Genomic DNA, 20,850 nt, shown 5'->3' on the forward strand with positions numbered 1-20,850 from the left:
CTCTCTCTCTCTCTCTCTCTCAAGCAGCGATTGCTCCTGACAGCCTGTCTTCTGTCGCCAAACGAGGGTTGGCGAGATATGATGTGTGTTCATTAGGCTACATCCTGGCGGCCCCGCATGGGCCTTCGACCCGCTGCGCACCGTCTTGTCTGCTATCTGCCAGTTCCTTCCCGCTCTGATACTCTCCTAGCGCTCCACGCTCCATCCCTCCAGCTCGACGCCCTCCGCTCCCTTCGCCCAGCCACCTCTCGTGCCCATGCCCGTGCCTCCGGGCGCGCCCGTCCTCAGGCCCGCCTGGAACGCCCTGTCCTGCGTCGCCGGCTGTCTGGGCTTCGTCGGCGCTCCCACACCCACCGCATGCGCCGCAAAGCCGACCCACGGCGCCAGCACGGCGCGCGCAAAGATCTCGCCAAAGCCCAGCATGGCGCCGTTGATGAACGGCAGGCCGATGTTGATGGCGATCGTCGAGATCAGAAGCGCCGCACGACGCTGCAGCGTGAGTCCCGGAGCAAAGGCGGCGGGCGTGAGGAAGCCGGATTGAGGTGCGCCAGGCTGCGAGCCTTCGGATGCAGAGCTGGAGGAGGAGAAGGAAGAGGAAGAGGAGAGGCGACGCTGCTTTTGAGAGCCGTGAGGCTTGCGAGGAATGATCTTGGGCATGCCCGTCGCCGAGGCGGTGGCTGCCGTGTCCGGCATGCCCGCCTCATGCTCTTGTGTCTTGGCACCGTGGTTGAGGTGATGGTGGTGATGTTCGCGGTGCGAGCGACCAGTGGAAGAACTAGGCGAGGAAGAACGAGGAGGCAGAGCAGTGCCGGCTGTGGCGTTGGGGTGCACATCGAGAATGGGCCGATGCGTGATGAAGCTATCGACGTCTGCGTCGGGGTCGAGGCCGACGGAGGCATCGCGACGAGAGATGTGCGCATGCGAGTGGAGGTGATGTGCTGCTGCTGCGCTCGAGGCATGCTCCTGCTGCTGCGCCTCGGCGGTGGAGCCGCGCGACTCGCTGCCCTCATCGTCGTGCGCGTCGACGAGCAAGTCGAGCGCCGAGTCGTCCTCGTGGCGCTCGGCGCCTGCAGCACTGCTGCTGCTGCTGCTTCTGCGCGCGCGCGCACGCTGCTCGGCGAGCGGGTTGAGCATGGCGTCGTCGGAGGAGCGCAGGAGATGCGTGGGCGTCAAGGGCAGCGCCACGGGCGGCGAGCGTGCGCTGGTGGTGTGCGTGGCGTGCGCAGAGTGTGCCGAGGGGGAGGCCTCGGAGTCGAGCTCGAGGTGGGAGATGCGCGAGGCGGCGAGGAGAGAGCTGGCCGAGGGCGTGGGCGAGGGAGAGGAGAGGGGAGACGAGAGGGCGGGCGAGACGGCGGCAGAGGCGTCGGATGCTGAGTCTGCCGGCGGGCGCGGAGACATGTGGCTCGCGCGCGTGGCGGCGCAATGGGGCGAACGAGGAGCAGACTGCGATGCACAGGCGCAGCGACAGCGATGGGTGGTGGAGGAGGAGAGGGAGGGACACGGGAACAGCAAGCGGCGAGGCTCGCAGGTGGCCCGCGCGGCCTGCCAGCGCCTATGTACTCGCGAGTTGAAGCACGACGCGCATTTCTGTAGTCCGCCCTCTGCTCGCACAACAAGCCGGCTCCGGCGCGTGTAATGCTCGACTACAAGCCCGGCCCCGCGCTCTAATGCGCCGATTCAAGCCGTGCTGAAGCGCGCACGGGCTTCGCAGGCCTCGCCTCCTTCCTGACCACCTCACCGCCCACTCTCCTCCCTCCGTGCGCCGCCGTCTCCATCGCCACGATGGACAGCACCCCGACAGCCGCACAGCTCAGCGCCGCTCAGCTCTCGCCCGCGGCGCTGGCGCACAACAACGGCGTGCTCTTCCGGTGCGTTGCGAGACGGGCACTAAGAAGAGGGGGGGGGGCAGAGGCAGAAGACTGAGGCGACTGCAGCGCTACGGGCGCCGTGATGGAGAGATAGGAGACTTGCAAGAGCGCAGAAAGCTCGGCGCGCGGAGCTGCAGCAGCAGCAGAAGCTCGTTGGCGCTCGGCTGGCCAAGGCAGAGCTCAGCGCTCGCCTGCGTGTCACTTGCCAACTGCGGCCTGCGCGCAGGGGCTTGGCCCGTCCTGCCTGCCTCTCCGCGCTCCCCTCCCCACTCACGGCTCTTTCGCCTGCAGCATCCGCGCCATCCTCCTTCTCCTCTCCGGCTCCCTCTGCGGCATCCTCGGACTGCGCGCCATCCCCGGCGGCCTCTTCTTTCTCGCCTCGCTCCTCCTCGTCAACGCGCTGCTGCTGCTCTTCGCCGGCGGGCCACTCAAGGCACCGCGCTACCTGCCCAGCTGGCGCGAGGGCCTGCTGGGCAAAGTGACGTACTTTGCGGAGGGTGCGAGCGAATTCGCGCCGGGCTATGTGCTGGCTTGGACGATGGCGGGGGCAATTGTACATGGTGAGTCGCGCCTCGTCCGGCCAGCTGTGGGCAAAGGAGGCGGGCGCAGCTCCTCGCTGTAGACGAAGGGCCGCAAGAGGATGTGGCGGTCAAGTTCACTCTGGTGGAAGAAAACGGGAACGGGAAAGGAGTGGAGGATGGGGCAGCTGCCCTCGCCTCCTTCCTTTTCCCATCCCCCTGCTTCCGGTCTTACGCATGACAGGGCCTGCCCATCGCTGCGACTGTGCTCGGCTCGCTCGAAATGCGGTGTGCTCGAACTCTCGGCGTTGCTGCTTGGGCTGGATGCTCAGGCGTCGCATGCATTGCAACAGGAGACTGGGCGGCGCAGCACGAGAGGGCCGAACGGCCCAGCAGCTCGCCTCTCTGCACGAGAGCGCCAGACTCTGCTGTCCCCCCCCCCCCCCCTCCTCTTGCAGTGCGCGACGCGGGAGATGGTCCAGATGCCGTGCCCTCGGCTGTGCTAGCACATCGATCTTGCGCTTTCTCGCTCCTGGGCCGATCACCTTCTCGCTTGCTCTCGTGCCTGCCGGCTTTCAGTCCAGCCAGCTGACGATGCTTCTTTCCCCCCCCCCCCTCCGTCCTCCACTCTTTCTTCCCTCTCGCAGTGTACGACTAGCCTTGCTTGCTTCTCGTCTCACAGCGGCCCGCGCGCGTAATACACACGTCTCTCCACTCGGCCCTTCTCGCGTCGCTGAAGCGGGCAGCCAGAGCGTCTGGACAAGGGCAGTGGGTGGGGAGATCAAGCATGTGCTTCGATTGCGTGGCAAGTCAGAGGAAGAGCAGAACAGGGGCAACGACGCGCGTAGTCTAGTCTGTCTACTTCTTGAGCCAGAGGTCGATGAACTGGGCAAGAGATGATCAGCCTGGGACCTAGGGGGGGGGGGGGGGGGGGGGGGGGGGGGGGGGGGGGGGGGGGGGCAGGCAACTCACCTCGTTGGCGGGCATCTTGTCGAAGCTCTCCGTGTCCTCGATGAGGTTGACGAGCTTGCTCTGCGTGGCCTGGTCGAAGTGGCCGTCGAGGTGCTTTGCCAGCTTGGCCTTGATGAGCGGAATGCTCTCCTCGCGGCGGCGCGCGTGGCCCACGGGGTAGTCCATGGCCACCTCGTCGAGCTTGCTGCCGTCGTTGAACTCGATGAGCACGCCGTTGCCAATGGAGCGCTTGTCGGCCTCCATGTACTCCTTGGTGTAGCGCGCATCCTCCTCGCAGTAGATCTTGCCGCGCAGCTCGTCGATGCGCGGGTCCTCGGCAAAGTCGTCGTCTGCAGAGGATTGAGCGTGAGCCAACGGTGCCTTTCTCCCTCCTCCACCCCTATTGCCCCTCTTTCCCCCCCCCCTCTCTTCTCTGGCGCAGGCTACTCACTGTACATCTGCGGCTCGAGCTTGCCGTGGATGAGCGGCACAGCGACCATGTACTGGATGCAGTGGTCGCGGTCGGCGTAGTTGTTCAGCTTGCCCTGCTTGCTGATGATGCGGATGGCCGCCTCCTGCGTGCGGATCGTGACCTTCTTGATGTCGTCGCTCGTCTTGCCCGCCTCCTGCATCTTCTTGTGCAGAATCACCGCCGCCTCGACGGCCGTCTGCGAGTGGAACTCGGCGGGCACCAGCTTGAAGAGCACGTTCTCCATCACGTACGAGGTGTACGGGCTGGAGGCGCATCGTGTCAGCTTGCCCTCGTCTTGACAGTGCAGGCACGGCTCGCGACTCACCGCTGGAACTTGAACTCCTTGCCCTTGAAGAGCACGTCGTAAAAGCCCCACGTCTTGGCAGTCAGCACGGAGGGGTAGCCCATCTCGCCCTTCTTCACGAGCAGCGCGAGGTTGACGGCGCGCGAGCAGGCGTCTCCGGCAGCCCACGACTTGCGCGAGCCGGCGTTGGGGGCGTGGCGGTAGGTGCGCAGCGACTGGCCATCGACAAAGGCCTGCGAGACGACGTCGACGGTCTGGTCGCGCGTGTTGCCGAGCATCTTGGACACGACGGCGGCGCTGGCGACCTTGACGAGCACGACGTGGTCGAGGCCGACGCGGTTGAACGAGTTCTCAATGGCCAGGTTGCCCTGGATCTCGTGCGCCTTGATGGCCGCCTCGAGAATGTCGCGCACCGTCAGCGGCGCCTGGCCATTGGCGACGGCCGTGCGCGAGAGCCAGTCGGCCACGGCGAGGATGGAGCCGAGGTTGTCCGAGGGGTGGCCCCACTCGGCGGCCAGCCACGTGTCGTTGAAGTCGAGCCAGCGGATCAGGGCGCCGTTGTTGAAGGCGGCGCGGATGGGGTCCAGCTGGAAGTTGGTGCCGGGCACCTGTCACACGTCATTCGCATCAGCACGTGCCCTGCCAGCGCGCACACACGCCCAGTGCTCACCTTGGCGCCGTTGGGCACGATGGTGCCCTCGACGACGGGGCCGGTGACGGCACGCGCGCCGGGGAAGCGCAGTGCCTCCATGTGGCAGCCGAGCGAGTCCATGAGGCAGAGACGCGCCGTCTGGAAGGCCGTGTCCGACTTGATCTCGTAGGAGTGCACGTAGTCGGCAATGTCCTGCAGCACCCTGGCGTGGAGGCGTCAGTGCGGCAAAGGCGCGCAGCACGGCACGGCAGCACGCACTGGTCGTACGGCGGGCGGACATTGTCCTCGCCGAGCCCGATGCCGCCGCCCATGGCGATGGCCGAGGAGGAGAAGGGCTTTGCGGCAGCGACGGCGGCGCGGGCAGCAGGAGCCGGCGCGGGAGCAGCGGCGCGGCGGGCGGCAGCGAGGAGCGGGGCAGGGGCGCGGGCGGCGCTGGAGACGGAGCGTGCGGGAGCGGCACGGAGGAGAGAGAGGGAGGAGGCGGAGAGACGGGCCATCTGCAGGAAGGTCAGTATAGGTGAGGTGTGCAAGGAGGAGCGACTTACTGCAGGGCAGGGAGGAGGTGGTGGAGGGAAGCGAAGATGCGGGGAGCTCGGCGGCGGCCTTTGCGTCGGGCCTGCTGAGCGCGCGGCTCGGCCACCGCCGCGGCGGGCGCCAGCGATGCGCATCCTTCGCGACCCTCACGCCCGCCGCCCGGCAGCGCGCCAAGCGAGCGGGTGTCTCGCTCTCGCTGTCCGGCGCCGGCGTTGATCTGCCTGCATCAGATGCTGCAGCTGTGCCCCGGCCGGCCTGTGATCTTCGCGGCGTCGCAGCTGCCGTGCGGCGCTCCCTGTCGCCCTTCTCGCCTCTGCTGCTTTCACCGCACGCCCAGTTGCTCTTCCCCCGCGCGGCCTCGGCGCTGGCGGCCGCCCGGACCAGCGGGCGCTCCGGCGCCGGCTGCCGGACGGCCGCGCCGGTGCGGACGCCGCTCCGCCCGCCCGCGCTGCGCTCACGTGCGCGCTCCCACGCTCTTCAGGGTGGGGCACGTGCCATGCGCCCGCGCCGCGCGAGGTGGTGGAGGTGCAGCCTTGCATCCGCCCCTCTCCTTCTCTTGCACTGCCTGCCACCTGCCTCGAGCCTCTGATTCCACACGCATGAGCACAGCCGCCGCGTCCGCCTCTGCCTCCGGCGCCGGCTCCGGCTCAGGCTCCGGCTCCGGCACGCGTTCGCGCGCCGCCTCGGCGTCCGGCTCCACGCTCCCTGGTCTTGGCCTCGGCGCCGGGCCGTCCAGCTACGATGCTGCCGCCTCGTACTCGTCGGCGACGGCTGCTTCAAGAAGGAGCACCCTCGCAAGCACTTCGGGAGCAGGCACGGGAGCGGGCACGGAGCAGGGAGCTGGCGCATCGGTGGAGGAGTACATCGAGGTGCTCAGCGCGGAACAGTGAGTGCGCCGCCTGGACGCGCTGCGCTCGCACTGCGCTGGCGAGGCGGCGTGCCGTGGAGCAGCAGACAGAGCTGCGCAGGCTGCCGCCGCCAACTAGGCTGCTACCAGCTGCAGTCGCTTCCAGCACGGTCACCCCGAGACTGCAACCAGTCAGCTCTCTGACTCTTGCTCTCTGCCTCGCTGCGCAGGCACGTCGATCTCGCCAAGCTGCGAGACTATGCACGACACGGCGTGCAGCCTTCTGTGCGAGGTGTGAGTGGCTCGCTAGGACAGCCGTCTGCTTGGCAGCTTGCTGACGACGCGACATCTGCTCGGCAGGAGGTGTGGCTGTACCTCCTCGGCGTTCTCTCAGACGACAAGAGTGCGTCTGCACTCATCGGCCATGTGCTGCAATGTTTGAGCTCACCTTGCGCCCCTTCTCGCCCTGCTCTTCCCAGGCCAGGAGATGACCTCAGTGCGAAGCAAGTACCTCGAGTACGAGCAGCTCGACAAGCACAACGCCGTGCTCGAGAAGCGCATCCGTCCCGAATGTGCGCGCTACTATCAGCGCAGACTTATCAAGCGGTCTCCGCCGGGCAGAGGGCTCGCTCGCACCGGTGCGTTCCGCGCTCACGCTAATCGACCGGGCAGGGCACCGAGCTGACGTTATGGATGTGATACAGCTCAACGCATGCCTTTCCGTCCGCCGACAAAAGCCGCAACCCCAGCCTCGGACGACTACTTCGTCTCAGGCCTTCGCTCCGCCTCGTCCTCGCTGCCCGTCTCTCCTCTCGATCGCGGTCCGAACCGCGTCGACGGAGCAGCTTCACGCGCTCGCGTCGGCATCATGGGCGGCACCGGGCACGACCAAACGCCCGGCACCGACGATCTCGATCCCGATGCCGCTGCAGGTGCCGAGTTGAAGCGCTTCAGCACGGCGGTCGAGACGATCATCTGCGCCTACTTGAATCGCTGGACGTGGATGGCGCCTGAATCGGAACGCATCGATGAGGAACAAGTCTCGTCTCATCGCCGACGCTCGGAAAGCACAAGTAGCACGGGAACGAATTGCGGACCATATGCCACCTCGACCGACGTCTCGCGTGTCCCTCGCTCGAGAGCTTCAAGTTCAGCCACGTCGACGTCAAGCACAGCACCTCATGTCTCTCTGCAAGGGTCGGCTACTTCCGGTCTCGAGCTCTCCGTCACAGGACAGCTTCAAGCACCCTCCCTTCTCCGGCCAAACACGACGTCCTCGCTGCCGAAAGAGTACGAGTGGGCGCACCTGCCCGCCTCTCATGCACCAACTGCGGCAGGAGAAGCGCTCGGCGCGCTCGCTGCAACCTCTCAGCCCGAGTTCAGAGCAGACCTAGTCTTCCTCTGTGCGCCCTTCGTCAAGTGTGTGCGCGTCGAGGCGGGCATGTACTTTGCGTTTGAGCGGCTGATGGGCATGATCGGTGCGTCCTTCTCCCCTCTTCCTTCCTCTTCTCCTCGTCTGCTGACTGTCGATCTCGCAGAGGCGCACAACGCCATCCAGCCCCTTCCCGCACGCGTCTCGGCCTTCCTGACGCTCTTCCGCACCACGCTGCCGGATCTGTACGCCTACTTCGAGGAAGAAGAGGTGGATGTCGTGGGCTTCGCGACGGCGTGGCTGAGGCATCTACTGGCCGCTGAGATGTGCATCGACGATCTGCTTCGCCTTTGGGGTGCGTCCTCCTCTCTCAGGCCGTTGTCCGCCTCTGCCGTGCGCGCTGACGCTGCCTGCAGACACGTACTTTGCCATTCCCGATCCGCTGGATCTGCATCTCTACATCTGCATCGCCATTCTCACCAACTGCAAGGACGCGCTCGAGGAGCTGGACCAAAGCGAGGCGAAGAGCATGCTCTTTAGCTTGCCGCCGTTGGACGTCGATCGCGTGAGTGGTGTGGCTGGCGGGACCGCTCGTTGCATTGCTCATCGCCGCTCTCTCGACGACAGATCATCAACGAGGCAATGAACATCCGCGTCTCGGTCAGACAGGCGCAGGCTGCGGGCGAAGAGTAGGGCGCGGCTGCTGCCTCTCCTCTATACCTGTCGGGCACTCCATTCGACGCACGAGCGATAAATCTAATGGTTGCAGAGCTTTTACGTGACGCGAGAACAAGCAGAGAATGAGAGAGAAGAGAGGCAGCCCCGAAGATGCGAAGATTAGAGCCACTGGTGCGGGGAGAGGGGTGTGAGCGAGCGCAGAGACGGGGCTGGAGCGGGCTGCGACCCACCTCAATCTGTGGTTGCGTAGGCGAAGCGAGTGAGAGAGGAAGTGGGGACGTCAGCCCTGAGTGTGGGGTGCCTTGCATCGAGAGGCAAAGCGCTGTGAGGCAGGCCAGGCAGGCCGACTCACAGTGGCCGGCGGCTTGGAGCTGATGTCGAGCACGACGCGGTTGATGCCTGCCACCTCGTTGGTGATGCGGTTCGAGACGTGCGACAGCTGGAGGACGAGAGGACAGAGGCGTTCAGCATAAGGCCCACTCAGATGGAGAGACAGGCCGCGAACGCCATACGCACGAACTGATGCGGGAAGTCGTACCACGTCGCCGTCATAAAGTCGGTCGTCTGAGCCGCACGCAGCGCAATGACCTGGTCGTAGGTGCGCTTGTCGCCCTGCACGCCGACGGCGCGGACGGGCAGGAGCACGGCGAAGGCCTGCGAGATCTTGTCGTAGTGGCCGGCACGGCGGATCTCCTCAATGTAGATGGCATCGGCTGCCTGCAGGATCGCGACCTGGCCACGCGTCACGGGGCCCAGGATGCGGATCGCGAGACCGGGGCCGGGGAAGGGGTGCCGCCCGACAAGGTGCGCCGGGATGCCGAGCAGCTTGCCGAGCTCACGGACCTCGTCTGGAGAGCGAGGCGTCAGCTGTGGTGCTATCGCCTTGCCCTCCCCGCTCTTGCTCACCCTTGAACAGCTCGCGCAGCGGCTCGATGAGCTTCATCTTCATGTTCTCCAGCAGGCCACCGACGTTGTGGTGCGTCTTGATCGTGGCGCTCGGGCCCTTGAAGCTGATGCTCTCAATGACGTCCGGGTAGAGAGTGCCCTGCAGCAGGAACTCGTACTTGCCCTTGGCCTCTTGCTCCTTGCCCTCAGCCTTGGCCTTGGCCTCCTCCTCCTCTGCCGCGGCCTCCAGCTTGGCGGCCTCCTCCTCGAAGACATTGATAAAGGTGTTGCCGATGATCTTGCGCTTCTTCTCCGGGTCCTCGACGCCCTCGAGGCGCGAGAGGAAGAGCTCGGAAGCATCGACAATCGTCACGTTGACGCCGAGGTGCTTGTTGAGCATCTCGTCGACCTGCTTGGCCTCGCCGGCACGCAGCACGCCGTTGTCGACCATGACGGCGTGGAAGCGCTCGCCGATGGCAGCGTGCATCAGCTTGGCCGCCACACTGGAGTCCACACCGCCCGAGATGGCGCCCAGCACGCGGTCGCGCGGGCCGACCATCTCGCGAATGCGGGCAATCTCCTTGTCGATGAACGTCGACATGGTCCAGTTGCGCTGCGCGCCGCAGATGTCGACGAACGCAGAGAAGAGCTCCTTGCCGCGAGGCGAGTGCGTCACCTCGGCGTGGAACTGGATGCCGAAGATCGGCTTGCTCGTGTGCGCAATGGCGGCAAAGGGCGCAGAGTCGGTGCGCGCAATGACCTGGAAGTTGTCGGGGCACTTGGAGAGCTGGTCGCCGTGCGACATCCAAACCTGCGCGGACGGACGTCAGCAGGGCGCCAAGGTGTGAAGCCATGCAGCGCAATGCCAACGAGCGTTGCAGGAATACAAGGCCTGCAGAGCGCCAACATCGTGCCATGTCTGCCGCCGCCCTGCTACTTAAGGGCGCTGCTCGATCTCGCTCCGCACTTGGCCGCCCTCCACTTATCAGCTCTTCTGCTTGACTCACCGGCACGCTGTCGGCCTCGTCGCGGAAGAGACGGTCCATGCGCTCGTCGCCGGTGCGCACGACCTGCACGTCGGCGCGGCCGTACTCGCGGCGGTCGTGCGGGTCGACCTTGCCGCCGTGGCACCAGGCGATCTCCTGGAGGCCGTAGCAGATGCCGAGCACGGGCACGCCCGCCTCGAACACGGCCGGGTCGACGCGCGGCGCGCCGTCGTCGTACACGCTGTACGGCGAGCCGCTGAGGATGATGCCCTTGGGCGTCCAGTCCAGGTCGGCCATCTTCTGCGTGCAGGGCAGCATCTCGCAGTACACGTTGAGCTCGCGGCAGCGGCGCGTAATGAGGTGCGAGTACTGCGAGCCAAAGTCGAGGATGAGCAGCGAGTCATACTGCGAGTGGATCGCCTCGGTAAGTGCGGGCATGCTGGGCGAGGTCAGGGGTGGTGTGGGGAGAGGGCGAGGGGCGGTGAGGCGTGCCGCTGCTGCTGCTGCATGGCCGAGGCGCGTCCCAGTCGGGGCAGCCAAAAACGGCTTACGTCAGCCGCGCGAAGATCGTCCGGAGACCGCCGATAGCCCTAGCCCGCCGATTACACCGCTTAGCTTATTCGATTGGCCGGCCTCGGCGAACTCATTCGGCAGCGTGTGACTCGGCCGCCGGCTGTGGCCACGCGTTTGCCTCTCACCACCACACACACACTGCCAACATGGTCACACTCGGCACCACGCTGTTGCCGCTGCTCGATGCGCTGCCGTCGCCGGCGCTGCTCGGCGTCGTGAGCCGCGCGGCGCCGCTGCTCGTGCCGCTGCACCTGCTGCCCGACGTGCTGCCGCTGCTGCCGCCCACGCTGCCCTACATCGTCCACGTCACCGCCATCAACACGCCGGCGCCCGATGCGCTGGCGGACCTGCTCGACGCCGGCGCAGAGGCGCTGCTCCTCGACGCCGACACGCCGCCGGCCCTGGCGCTGCTCGGCGGCAACCCGCCCGCGTCGCTGCCGGCCGCACGCATCCTGCTCCACCTGCCCGCCGACTCGCCGGCTGCCGCCGAGCCGGGCGCGCTGCAGGGCCTCGCCGGTCTCGTCGTGGCGCTGCCCGCAGACTCGGCTGCTGGCAGCGAGGCGGCCACTGCCATTGCCGAGCGCTTCGGCGCTGCCCTCGGTGCCGCCCAGTCGGGCAAGCCCGTGTACCTGGCGCCCAGCGGCACGCTCTCGCCCGGCGCACCTGCCGCCGTCGCCTCGCTGGAGGACGTGGCCAGCGCTGCCAAGGCTGGCGCCTCCGTCGTGGCCCGCACCTCGGCGCTGGCGCTGCTGTCCGAGGGCCAGGAGGCCCCGGCGGGCTCGCTCGACTTCATCGGCGCGCTCCTGGCACCGCTGAACTCGGACCGCGCCGACGGCCACTTCCCCACGACGGTCGTCTCTGCCTCGCTCTCGACGTCTTTGGGCCTCGTGTACTCGTCGTGCGCCTCGATCCGCGAGTCGCTTCTCACCGGCGCAGCCGTGTACCAGTCGCGCAAGCGCGGCCTGTGGCGCAAGGGCGAGACCAGCGGCGCGACGCAGGAGGTGGTGCGTGTGCGCTTCGACTGCGACGCCGATGCCGTCGAGTTCCGCGTGCGGCAGCGTGCCGGCGCACAGCACGCCGGCTTCTGCCACCTGACGCAGCGTGACGGCTGCTTCGGCCCACAGGCTGGCCTGGCGGCGCTCGAGAGCACGCTGCTGGCGCGCAAGGCTGCCGCTCCGCCGGGCTCCTACACGGCGCGTCTCTTCTCCGACCCGGCGCTCCTCGGCGCCAAGCTGCGCGAGGAGGCCGCCGAGCTGGCCGAGGCCAAGGACGAGGACCCGCAGCACGTCGCCTTTGAGGCCGCCGACCTGCTCTACTTTGCCCTTGCGCGCTGCATCCGCGCCGGTGTCGGCCTCGAGCAGGTCGAGGCCAGCCTGGACCGCAAGGCCAAGAAGGTCATCCGCCGCACGGGCGACGCCAAGCCGCAGTTCGCTGCTGAGCAGGCCAAGTCCTCTGCGCCCAATGGTGCCGCTGCCGCCTCGGCGCCTGCCAAGAAGGCCGAGGTCGACCCGAACGCGCCCATCAAGATCCAGTCCTACAAGCTCGCCGACATTTCTGCGTCTGAGCGCGTCGCGCTGCTGAAGCGGCCTGCGCTCAAGTCTGCGGCGATCCAGGAGCTCGTGCGCCCGATTCTCGCTGCCGTCAAGGAGCGCGGCGACGCAGCGCTGCTTGAGCTGACGGAGAAGTTCGACAAGGCCAAGCTGAGCACGCCGATGGTGCAGCCGCCGTTTGCCACCGAGGCAGTGATGAAGCGCATCAAGCCCGAGGTGAAGCGGGCCATGGACCAGGCCTATGCCAACATCCACGCCTTCCACCTGGCGCAGAAGCGCACCGGCGGCAACGCCAAGGCCGCAGACGTGGGCTCCGGCGGCGTCGTGGCTGAGACGGGCGAGGAGGAGGAGGACGCGGTGCTGGAGGTCGAGACGATGCCGGGCGTCGTGTGCCGGCGCTTCGCACGGCCCATCGAGCGGGTCGGCCTCTACGTGCCCGGCGGCACTGCAGTGCTTCCTTCGACTGCACTGATGCTCGGTGTGCCGGCTCAGGTGGCCAAGTGCCCCGTGCGCATCATCGCCACACCACCACGGCCCGACGGCTCCATTGCTCCCGAGGTGCTCTACGCCGCTCACCTCGTCGGCGCCACTGCCATTCTCGCCGCCGGCGGTGCGCAGGCCGTCGGTGCTCTCGCGTACGGCACCGACGCCGTGCCCAAGGTCGACAAGATCTGCGGCCCCGGCAATCAGTTCGTCACCGCCGCCAAGCTGCTCGTGCAGAACGACATGGACGCATGCGTCAGCATCGACATGCCCGCCGGCCCCTCCGAGGTGCTCGTCATCGCCGACGCCACGTCGAACCCGGACTTTGTCGCCTCCGACCTGCTCTCGCAGGCCGAGCACGGGCCCGACTCGCAAGTCGTGCTGGTGGCCATCGATCTCACCGATGCACAGCTCGACGCCATCGAGACGGCCATTGACCGGCAAGCCAAGGCGCTGCCTCGCTGTGCCTACGTGCGCCAGGCGATCGAGAAGAGCGTCACGATCCGCGTGCCGAACCGCGAGGAGGCGATGCGCTGGAGCAACGACTACGCGCCGGAGCACCTCATCATCCAGACGGACCGGCCCGAGGAGCTGGCCAAGGCGACCATCAACGCCGGCAGCATCTTCGTCGGCCAGTGGAGCCCAGAGAGCTGCGGCGACTACGCCTCGGGCACGAACCACTCGCTGCCCACCAACGCCTTTGCCCGGTGAGTCGCATGTGCTCCTGATTCACTCCGCGCAAAGCTGACCCCTCCTCCTCAGGCAATACTCTGGCGTCAACACCGACACATTCGTCAAGCGCATCACCAGCCAGAGCCTGACGGCCGATGGCCTGCGCGCATTGGGCCCGCACGTCGTGCACCTGGCCGAGTGCGAGGATCTCGAGGCCCACGCCAACGCCGTCCGGCTGCGGCTCAAGGCCCTGGAGAAGCAGTAGACCAAAAAGGAAAGGCGACTGTAATAGAGCTTGTTGGCCTTCAGCGAGAGTGATCGGCTGCGCTGCCGCGGCCGCCCGACACAGCACAGAGGGGAGCTCGAGCCACGTGAGTCACACGATGCACAGCTGATGGTCATCAATTACGTCGTAAAGCGCCTCTCGAAGGCGGAGTGATGGACATGAAGAGCTAATCGAAGGCGAGATGCGCACGTCTCTCAGTCCTTGTAGCCGGCCTGGCGGCGCGTGCCCGTGGCGACGTTGCGGTCGATCTTGTAGCCGCGCTTGGCGAAGAGCTGCTCCTCGCGCGACGTCGAGTTCGGCGCCTGGCTGACTGGGATCGGCACCTCGCCGGTGGCGGCGACGCGAAGCGCGTGGCGGCGAGACTGGCAGAGGAGAACGTCAGTGTGTGGAGACGGAGGAGAGGCACAAGCAAGCACGCACCACGCCGACATCCTCCAGAATCGCAGAGTGCGTCGTCACGCGATTGTCCCAGAATGCAACGTCGTTCTTGCCGTACCTGCGCGGCAGCGGGCGTCAGTCAAGCGGCGCAGCTGAGCGAAGCAGGGACACGCACTTGAAGCGCACGGAGAAGTCGGTGCCCGTCGAGACGTGGGCGCTGAGGAAGGCCACGAGGTAGTCCGACTCGGCCTTGGGCACACCGACGATGTAGCGCACGAAGCCTGCAGCGTGGAGCGGTCAGATGCCGGCCAGAAACACCGACGATGTCGCGGAGACGCACCAGGGTTGAACCACAGACTGCGCCAGCCGGTGACGGGGTGCACGCGCACGAGCGGGTGCTCCGTCTCGACGGGCTTGCGGCGGACGTGCTGAGAGGGTCGAATCAGTGACACGCCGCAGACGAGGTGCTTCGGCCTGTACTCACGTGTCCAGCGCGAGCCGCGCCCGTGGCCTGGTCGACGGCCGAGTGGATGGCGGTGAGGGATTCGAGGTACTCGCGCAACGGGTACGACAGGCGGTCGTACGCCGCGTAGCCGCTGGTCCACAGCGTGTCGCCGCCGGCCTCAGGCGAGACGTAGAGCTTAAACGAGGTGTACGACGGCGGCTGCAGCTCGTACGTCACGTCGCTGTGCCACAGGTCGACGCGCGAGTGAGCACTCGGGCCGCGATAGACATTCTGGGCGCTCGGGTCGACGTCGTCGGGGTGCGTGTACACGACGTGCACGTCATCGAGGTCGCCGCGCGCCGGGACGCCAGTGGTGGCGTGGCGGTGCAGCTTGCCGTAGTACTGGCCGAGGGCACGCTGGTCCTCGATCGTGAGGTCGTCTTGGTCGCGGAAGAAGACGACGCCACGCTCGGCGATGAGCAGCGCCAGCTCGTCCTTCTGCTGGTCGCTCAGCTCGCGCAGCTTGATGCCGTGCAGCTCCGTGCCGATCGTCTTGGTGACGTCGAGCACCTTGGTGGCAGCGCTGAGCAGTGCCTTCTTCTCGGGATCGGCAAAGTGCGCGCGGTCCTTGGCCGGCTCAAAGACCTCGAGCGGCGCCCAGTCGACGACGGGGAACGACGGCTTGAAGTCGTTGAACGGGTACTGCTCCTCGCTCGCCAGCTGGTTCTGGTCGAAGTGCTCGTTGTGCAGCTGCGAGTACTGGTTGTACTTTGGGTCGTTGGGCAGCTTCTTGAGCGCGGCGGGCGCAGGCGGAGCCGGCGAGGCGGTGGGAGAGGTGGCGACGGGAGCCATGCTGCTGGGTTGAGGCGAGGTGGATGGTGAGGAACGAGCAAGAGCGAGACGAGGCGGAGCTGGCGCCTTTTATGTGTGCTGCGCTGCCAAGACCCTTTCCTAGTTGGCCGCATGCTGTCTCTACGACGTCCGTGCGTCGGCCGTTTGCGTGATGAGGCGGTCCAGCAGCCAGCGGCGGAGTCACAACCCCGTGCCGTGAGCCAGGCACGCCCGGCTGCGCCATGCCGCTGCGCACGCAAGCACTAGCAGCGGGAAGATAGTAGGGAGGCATCAGGCACGACGCTGCGCCATCGCATGCGCCATGAGCTGCTCCGCCGCCGTCCCTGGGCCCTCGTGGCTCGGCGGCGCGGGCCGTGTCGCGTGCCTGTGCGGAGGCGGCGAGGCAGGCGTGCGTACGCTGGTGGGCAGCAGCAAGGACGCCTTCCGCCGCAGGGGAGACGCTTGCCGGGACCTAGCGCATGCTTGGAAGATGTCGTCAGCTCTCCTGTACGGGCGTATCGGCCGCAGCGGGCGCCTGAGGGGTGTGTGGTGGGGCTGAGGCGGCGTCGTGCCTGCGCTCGTGCTGCAGCACCCTGGGCGGCGCTCGTGCCTTGCTCCCACGCCTGCAGCATCGGATGGCGCCATGGCCACGCCCTGCGCACGCCACGCGCCGCCGGTCACCTCATCCTCAGGCTGCCGCCGTGCGACTGCGGGGCCGGCGTCGGCGCATCGGGCGTCGGGCGATGCAACTCCGCTGCGCCGTGGAGGAGCAGCGGCGAGGAGTTGCAATGCCAATTGTGGCGGTGGGCGCAGCCCGAGATAGGGAGAGGGGCCGCTGCTGCGGGTGCACGTGGAGCTCGCCTCGCTGCTGCGTCGGGGCGCGGAGCTTGCAGCTTCGACCAAGTCGAGCCGTGCACACGCGGTAGGACGAAGAGCAGACCGTGCATGAGACGTGTAGTAGGAGAGTACAATGACGTGAGGTAGATGAGTGAGCAGGAGGAGGGCAAGGAGTGGCAAAGAGGGAGGCGAAGCAGACAGGGCGAGGCAAGGGAGCATGGCGAGCCGGCTTGCTTCTAGGCGAAGCGCTGGATGCCCGACTCCCAGGCACGGCGGCGCTCCTCGACGGAAGCGTACGGCTCGAGGTGTTGCTCCTGCTCCTGCGCCGCGACGAGCGAGTGAGGCGGCGCCTGACCCGAAGCAAAGACGGCCTGCACCACCGGCGGCGAGGAGTACTTGGGCATCGAGTCGATCGACGAGACGCTGCTCATCTCCGTCTTGGACGCTAGTGGACCAGGACTCGATGTCGTCGAGGTCGTGTTCGAGGAGAACGAGGCACTCGACTCGATCGAGCTTGCGTTCGTGCCTCGCCGAGCACGGCCGCTATGCGCGACGAAGCTCGTCGGCGCGTTCTTCTTGGCGAAGAAGTGTGTCTCGCCCTGAAGAGAGGTGTGAGTGGTTGTGCAGTCGACACCTGGCCAATCAGCTCACCGAAGTTGGCGGGCGTGGACGCGAGATGGACGTCGAGACGACGCTGCCCGAGCGTTCCGACTCGCCGCTGGTCCGTCTCGAGCCAGTGTCGCTCTCCCATCCGCTGGTCGACCTTGGCGAGTCACCAGCGTAGGTGCTACCAGCCCGATACGCATCGATCGCCGCACGCGTCACAAGCGACGCCTGCGACGTCTTGTGCGAAAGAGCAGGCGGTGGCGAGAGTGTCAGGCCCGTCATGGAGAGCTGCGAGGCGTTGGAGAGGGTGCGTTGCCGGACGAAGCGCGCTGCAATGGGAGGCGCATCCGCCAAGTCGTCGTCGTTCATCAGCGAAGGCACCTCGGTCGTGGGGCTTGCGGTCTTCTTGCTACGCGCAGGCTGCGGCGTCGGACTGCCGCTGCGCTGCAGTTGCGTCACGTCGCCGCTCTCAAAGGCACCTCGCAGCGTCGCCACGCTAGCTGCAGAGGCGCGCTTGTCGCCGCCGCCGACGAGACCTTTGAGCGTGAGGATGCTGGCACGCTTGTTGCCTCCAGGCCGAGAAGAGGCCCAGTCCTGCGTCGGCGACTCGAGCGAAGTGATGCTGTTCTGGCGCGAAGTGTACGGACTCGACGTCCAGCCCGTCGGACTGATCGCCTGGTGCTTCGGCACGCGCTGCCGTGGTCGCTCCAGCGGCGCCGACAGCGGCCCGTCGCCTGCGGCCATCGGTCCGTCAAGCTCGACATCCCGCTGTGGGCCCTTCTCGCGGAAGAGCACGTTGCGGTGCTCGACGAGGGCGCGAAGCATGACGACGGAGAGCGACAGCGTAGGCGCGAGGACGAGACTGAGGTTGGAAAGAGGCTGCAAGGGGCAAGCGTTAGCGCCATGGAGCGACACCTAGGCAGGCCTGAGACAAGGACGCACCATCTTCGTCTTCGCCACGACGCTCGCACGGCAGAAGTCTGCGAGATGATCCGCGAGCTCACGCAGCAGGTACCAGTTGCAAGCCGGCAGGCGCGCAATGAGCGGCGCGATGGCCTTTGCCAGTGTCGACGAGAGGCGCTCGGCCTCCTTGCTTGGGCTGCCGTTAGGCGCCTTTGGTCCAGGCTGTGCCACCGCGCGGAACACGCCGCCGGCCGTTGCGCCAGAAGCGGGCATGCCGATCGCCTCCATGCTAGCCTCGTCGAACGCCGGTGTGAGCGCATCCGTCAGAAGCGGCTCAGGAAGCTCTCGCAGGTAGTGCTTGAGCACACTGCACACGCTGTTGATGTCCAGGTCCGCAGGGCCGATATCGATGAGCTCGAGGTCGGGCAGTGCACGCGAGATGGGCGCATCGAAGACTGTGCGCAGCTTCGCGGTGTGCGAGGAGCGGCCGGAGAGACGGTAGATGCCCTCCTCGTCGCCACCCCACTTCTCCAGGCTTTGCAGACAGCGCACCACGACGGCAGGCAGGTAGCGCTCCCTCGCCTCTTCGCGCGATGCGGCGCAGTGCTGCGCTGACGCCGGACGCGAGCCCATCGGCGGTGAGGAAAGCATCGGCACGTGGAAGTCGGAGCCGAGATCGAGTGCGTCGAGCTGCGAGAGCGGGCGCGAGTCTCGTCTGCCAGTCGCAGAGGACAGTCGGCCAAGCGAAGTCTGCAGCACGGCGTCGCGCAGAGGCATGCCGAACACGCCGCTGCCCGAGGCATTGCGCTGGTTGCCGCCAGCGCGTGACGTCGTAGCGTTAGCGTCTGGCACAGCGAGCCATTTCCGTGTCGCGTCGTTCATGTCGAGCGCGAGCGAGGCGCGTTCGCCGCCCTGCGTACCGCCCGAGGCAGGTGCTGCGGCGGCACGCCCGCCGCTCGAGGAGCTGCTTAGACCCGTTGTCGGACCGGTGTTCCAGCTGCGCATCAAGTCCCAGCCGCGCTTGCCGACTGCCGCACCCATGCCGCCAATCTGGCCCAGCGCATGCACGACGGCAGCACCTCCGCTGTTGCTACCGCCCGCCGCGACGCTGGACGCATCGCTGTCTCGCGCGCGCGACGAGTCCATCGTGAAGCCATCGAGGCCGCCAAACGTGCTCGTGCGGCGCGCAGGCGGCCGCTGTTCTGCACGTGCAGCGTACGCTTTGCTGCCAGCGCTCGACGGCGGCTCCTGCCGAGGCGTAGGCGACATGAAGCGCTTCGAGGGCGGTGCACTCATCGGCGCATCCCGAGGCGAGGGCGGCTCGCGATAGATGTACTCGCCGGGCTGAGCGCGCTGAGGCACCGGGCTGCGGGCGTAATTGCGTTGCCGGTCCGAGAGAGAGGCGGAGTCCGAGGCTGCGCCCGTCAGAAGTGGTGCACTGGCAGGCGTCACGAGCGACCCGGCAAGGCCGCGATCGACATAGGCGGTAGACACGGCCGCGGGCGGCGGCTTGCGCTTCAGCCGCGAGGCCGGTGCAGAGGTGTCGTAGCTTTGGCTCTGGCTCGACTGCGACGACGAGGCAGAGCGAACCTCGAGCAGACTACCGACGGAGAATTTGCGTCTGTTCTTTGGCGGGCCCGCAGGGGAGTGCGTGTAGCTCGACGGCCCTGAGCGCGCAGGAGAGACCGGAGAGGGCTCGTCGCGCAGATGCCGTGCGGCGCTGGGCGACAGGGCGCCAGGCGTGCGAGGCTGTGCGTTCTCTTGGGGGAAGGACAGCGAGTCGGCCTTCAGGCTGCTCAGGAACGTGGGACTGCTTGCATCTGCAAGTCGTGGCGGCAGCGCAGGCGGGCTCTTCGATGAGCTTGAGATGACGTGTACTGGCGCGTCGTCGTCCTCGTCGTTCATGTACGTGCGCTGCAGGATGTGACGTCTCCCAGACGCAGCGCTGCGGCTGGGCTCCGTGTAATCGTACGCGCCCAGCGCACTCTGGCTGCGCGGCGGGATCCACGGCATCTCCTGGCTGCGGCGTCCAGGCCGGTCGCCGCTCGTGCTGCGTCGTGGCTCGACGATGGCAGGCAGTGCAGCGGCCGCAGCGGCGCTGGCGTTGCTGCTACTGCTGCCGCTGCCAGTGCTGCTCGAGCTGCCCTGCTGCGCGTGGCCCGTCAGCAGCGAGATGCTGTAGGCCTTTGCCTTCTTGACGCGCTGCTGTGGGCCTTTTGTCGGGCGCGGCGGCGGTGCTGGCGCCTGGCCGACGTGGCCTCCAAGGAGCGGCGAGAAGGAGCCGCTGTTGCTCGAGACTGCCGGCGAGCGCGGCTGCGGCGCCGGCTCGGTCGTCCAGCCAGCGACGGAGAGCGGCGACGAGGGCGGCGGCATGGCCATGTCGTTGCCCGACGAGAAGAGGCGGCCAAAGCCAGTGCGCGGTGCAGCAGCACTGGCGCCGCTGCTGCCGCTGCCGCTTGCCGATCCGCCGCTGCTACTCGGCAGGTGCGCCGGGCGAGAGCCGCCGCGCTGGCGGTACATCATCGTGGGAGCAGTGCGGGAGGGCGCGAGGCGGATGGCTCAGCAGCGTCGCATGTGACGGCGACGGCCTCGCGGATGTGTGCCGGGAGTGCGGAGCGGCGCACGGCGAAGGGGCGTGAAGAGAGAGGCGGCAGCGCAACGCGCGCTGGCAGAAGAGCGGATGTATGCGGCAGGCGCAGCGGCGCAGCAGGCACGCGGAGACGAAAGATGAGCTCTCTGATGAGGCTCCAAGGACGTGCGGGATCCAGGAGAGGAGCGAGCGCCGCCTTCGCGCGCCAGCGAGAGGGAGGGGCCCGAGCTTCGGCGGTGCGAGAAGCACACTTGGGCGGCGCGACGGGTGCTGCGACACGTGTTGGACGTGCTGCGCAGCGAGCGGTGCCAGCAGCGGCGTGCAGAGCGAGGTGTTGCCGCTGGAACGGGGTGTGTGAGGGTGGAGGGGAGAGACGAGGGTGGTCCGGCGAGGTGTGGGTGTGTAGACTGTCGGCGAGGAGGCGCGCGAGAAGGCGGCGCCCGGCGGCGCGCCTTGTGCTCCTCCTGCCCGCCGCTGCGCCTGCAGGCCGCCTGCCTCTGTGCTGCCTGCCGCTCGGCCGCGGCGGCTGTGCTGCGCGCTGCCCGCCCGCCGCCTGCCGCTGCCGAGCATCACAGCCAGGCGTTCCGCGATCAATTCCACACCGCTCGGCCGGCTCCTTCGTTCCCGTC

At 67.4% G+C, this 20,850-nt stretch overlaps 10 protein-coding genes across 10 annotated transcripts; 4 read left to right on the forward strand and 6 right to left on the reverse strand.

Moving 5' to 3' along the window:
- Positions 1-33: 33 nt before the first annotated feature.
- On the reverse strand, positions 34-1,475 carry FA09DRAFT_327819 (hypothetical protein). Its single transcript, XM_025741542.1, has one exon. It carries the CDS (start codon positions 1,396-1,398, stop codon positions 187-189), a length of 1,212 nt encoding a protein of 403 aa, XP_025600654.1. The 5' UTR covers positions 1,399-1,475; the 3' UTR covers positions 34-186.
- Positions 1,476-1,782: 307 nt separating this feature from the next.
- Positions 1,783-2,692, forward strand: FA09DRAFT_345049 (hypothetical protein; the record flags this gene model as incomplete). The annotated part of the gene is made up of 2 exons (XM_025744670.1): positions 1,783-1,868; positions 2,160-2,692. 2 exons carry the CDS (start codon positions 1,783-1,785, stop codon positions 2,488-2,490), a joined length of 417 nt encoding a protein of 138 aa, XP_025600655.1. The 3' UTR covers positions 2,491-2,692.
- Positions 2,693-3,032: 340 nt separating this feature from the next.
- Positions 3,033-5,258, reverse strand: FA09DRAFT_304473 (2-methylcitrate dehydratase). The gene is made up of 6 exons (XM_025740470.1): positions 5,024-5,258; positions 4,784-4,967; positions 4,135-4,721; positions 3,789-4,072; positions 3,359-3,687; positions 3,033-3,271 (listed from the first exon to the last, which is right to left on the reverse strand). The coding sequence occupies exons 1-6, from the start codon at positions 5,074-5,076 to the stop codon at positions 3,245-3,247; spliced, it is 1,464 nt and encodes a 487-aa protein (XP_025600656.1). The 5' UTR covers positions 5,077-5,258; the 3' UTR covers positions 3,033-3,244.
- Positions 5,259-5,843: 585 nt separating this feature from the next.
- On the forward strand, positions 5,844-8,291 carry FA09DRAFT_327820 (hypothetical protein). The gene is made up of 8 exons (XM_025741543.1): positions 5,844-6,185; positions 6,377-6,440; positions 6,507-6,549; positions 6,626-6,784; positions 6,851-7,624; positions 7,685-7,873; positions 7,935-8,083; positions 8,146-8,291. Exons 1-8 carry the CDS (start codon positions 5,899-5,901, stop codon positions 8,209-8,211), a joined length of 1,731 nt encoding a protein of 576 aa, XP_025600657.1. The 5' UTR covers positions 5,844-5,898; the 3' UTR covers positions 8,212-8,291.
- On the reverse strand, positions 8,262-10,539 carry FA09DRAFT_327821 (putative GUA1-GMP synthase). The gene is made up of 6 exons (XM_025741544.1): positions 10,089-10,539; positions 9,103-9,892; positions 8,713-9,044; positions 8,549-8,635; positions 8,427-8,432; positions 8,262-8,364 (listed from the first exon to the last, which is right to left on the reverse strand). The coding sequence occupies exons 1-6, from the start codon at positions 10,503-10,505 to the stop codon at positions 8,356-8,358; spliced, it is 1,641 nt and encodes a 546-aa protein (XP_025600658.1). The 5' UTR covers positions 10,506-10,539; the 3' UTR covers positions 8,262-8,355.
- Positions 10,540-10,768: 229 nt separating this feature from the next.
- FA09DRAFT_327823 (hypothetical protein) lies at positions 10,769-13,937 on the forward strand. Its single transcript, XM_025741545.1, has 3 exons — positions 10,769-13,380; positions 13,436-13,716; positions 13,830-13,937. The coding sequence occupies exons 1-2, from the start codon at positions 10,787-10,789 to the stop codon at positions 13,608-13,610; spliced, it is 2,769 nt and encodes a 922-aa protein (XP_025600659.1). The 5' UTR covers positions 10,769-10,786; the 3' UTR covers positions 13,611-13,716; positions 13,830-13,937.
- On the reverse strand, positions 13,826-15,306 carry FA09DRAFT_333335 (TauD-domain-containing protein; the record flags this gene model as incomplete). Its single annotated transcript, XM_025743684.1, has 5 exons — positions 13,826-13,993; positions 14,052-14,127; positions 14,185-14,290; positions 14,350-14,437; positions 14,494-15,306. 5 exons carry the CDS (start codon positions 15,304-15,306, stop codon positions 13,826-13,828), a joined length of 1,251 nt encoding a protein of 416 aa, XP_025600660.1.
- A 135-nt stretch (positions 15,307-15,441) lies between these two features.
- On the reverse strand, positions 15,442-16,533 carry FA09DRAFT_184552 (hypothetical protein). The gene has a single exon (XM_025739351.1). It carries the CDS (start codon positions 16,339-16,341, stop codon positions 15,577-15,579), a length of 765 nt encoding a protein of 254 aa, XP_025600661.1. The 5' UTR covers positions 16,342-16,533; the 3' UTR covers positions 15,442-15,576.
- Positions 16,505-17,435, forward strand: FA09DRAFT_184491 (hypothetical protein). The gene has a single exon (XM_025739349.1). It carries the CDS (start codon positions 16,668-16,670, stop codon positions 17,226-17,228), a length of 561 nt encoding a protein of 186 aa, XP_025600662.1. The 5' UTR covers positions 16,505-16,667; the 3' UTR covers positions 17,229-17,435.
- On the reverse strand, positions 17,354-20,639 carry FA09DRAFT_184506 (hypothetical protein). The gene is made up of 2 exons (XM_025739350.1): positions 17,667-20,639; positions 17,354-17,607 (listed from the first exon to the last, which is right to left on the reverse strand). The coding sequence occupies exons 1-2, from the start codon at positions 20,152-20,154 to the stop codon at positions 17,480-17,482; spliced, it is 2,616 nt and encodes an 871-aa protein (XP_025600663.1). The 5' UTR covers positions 20,155-20,639; the 3' UTR covers positions 17,354-17,479.
- Positions 20,640-20,850: the final 211 nt, after the last annotated feature.

This window comes from Tilletiopsis washingtonensis (assembly GCF_003144115.1).
Source record: "Tilletiopsis washingtonensis strain MCA 4186 unplaced genomic scaffold FA09scaffold_3, whole genome shotgun sequence".
Taxonomy (NCBI): Eukaryota; Fungi; Basidiomycota; class Exobasidiomycetes; order Entylomatales; genus Tilletiopsis; species Tilletiopsis washingtonensis.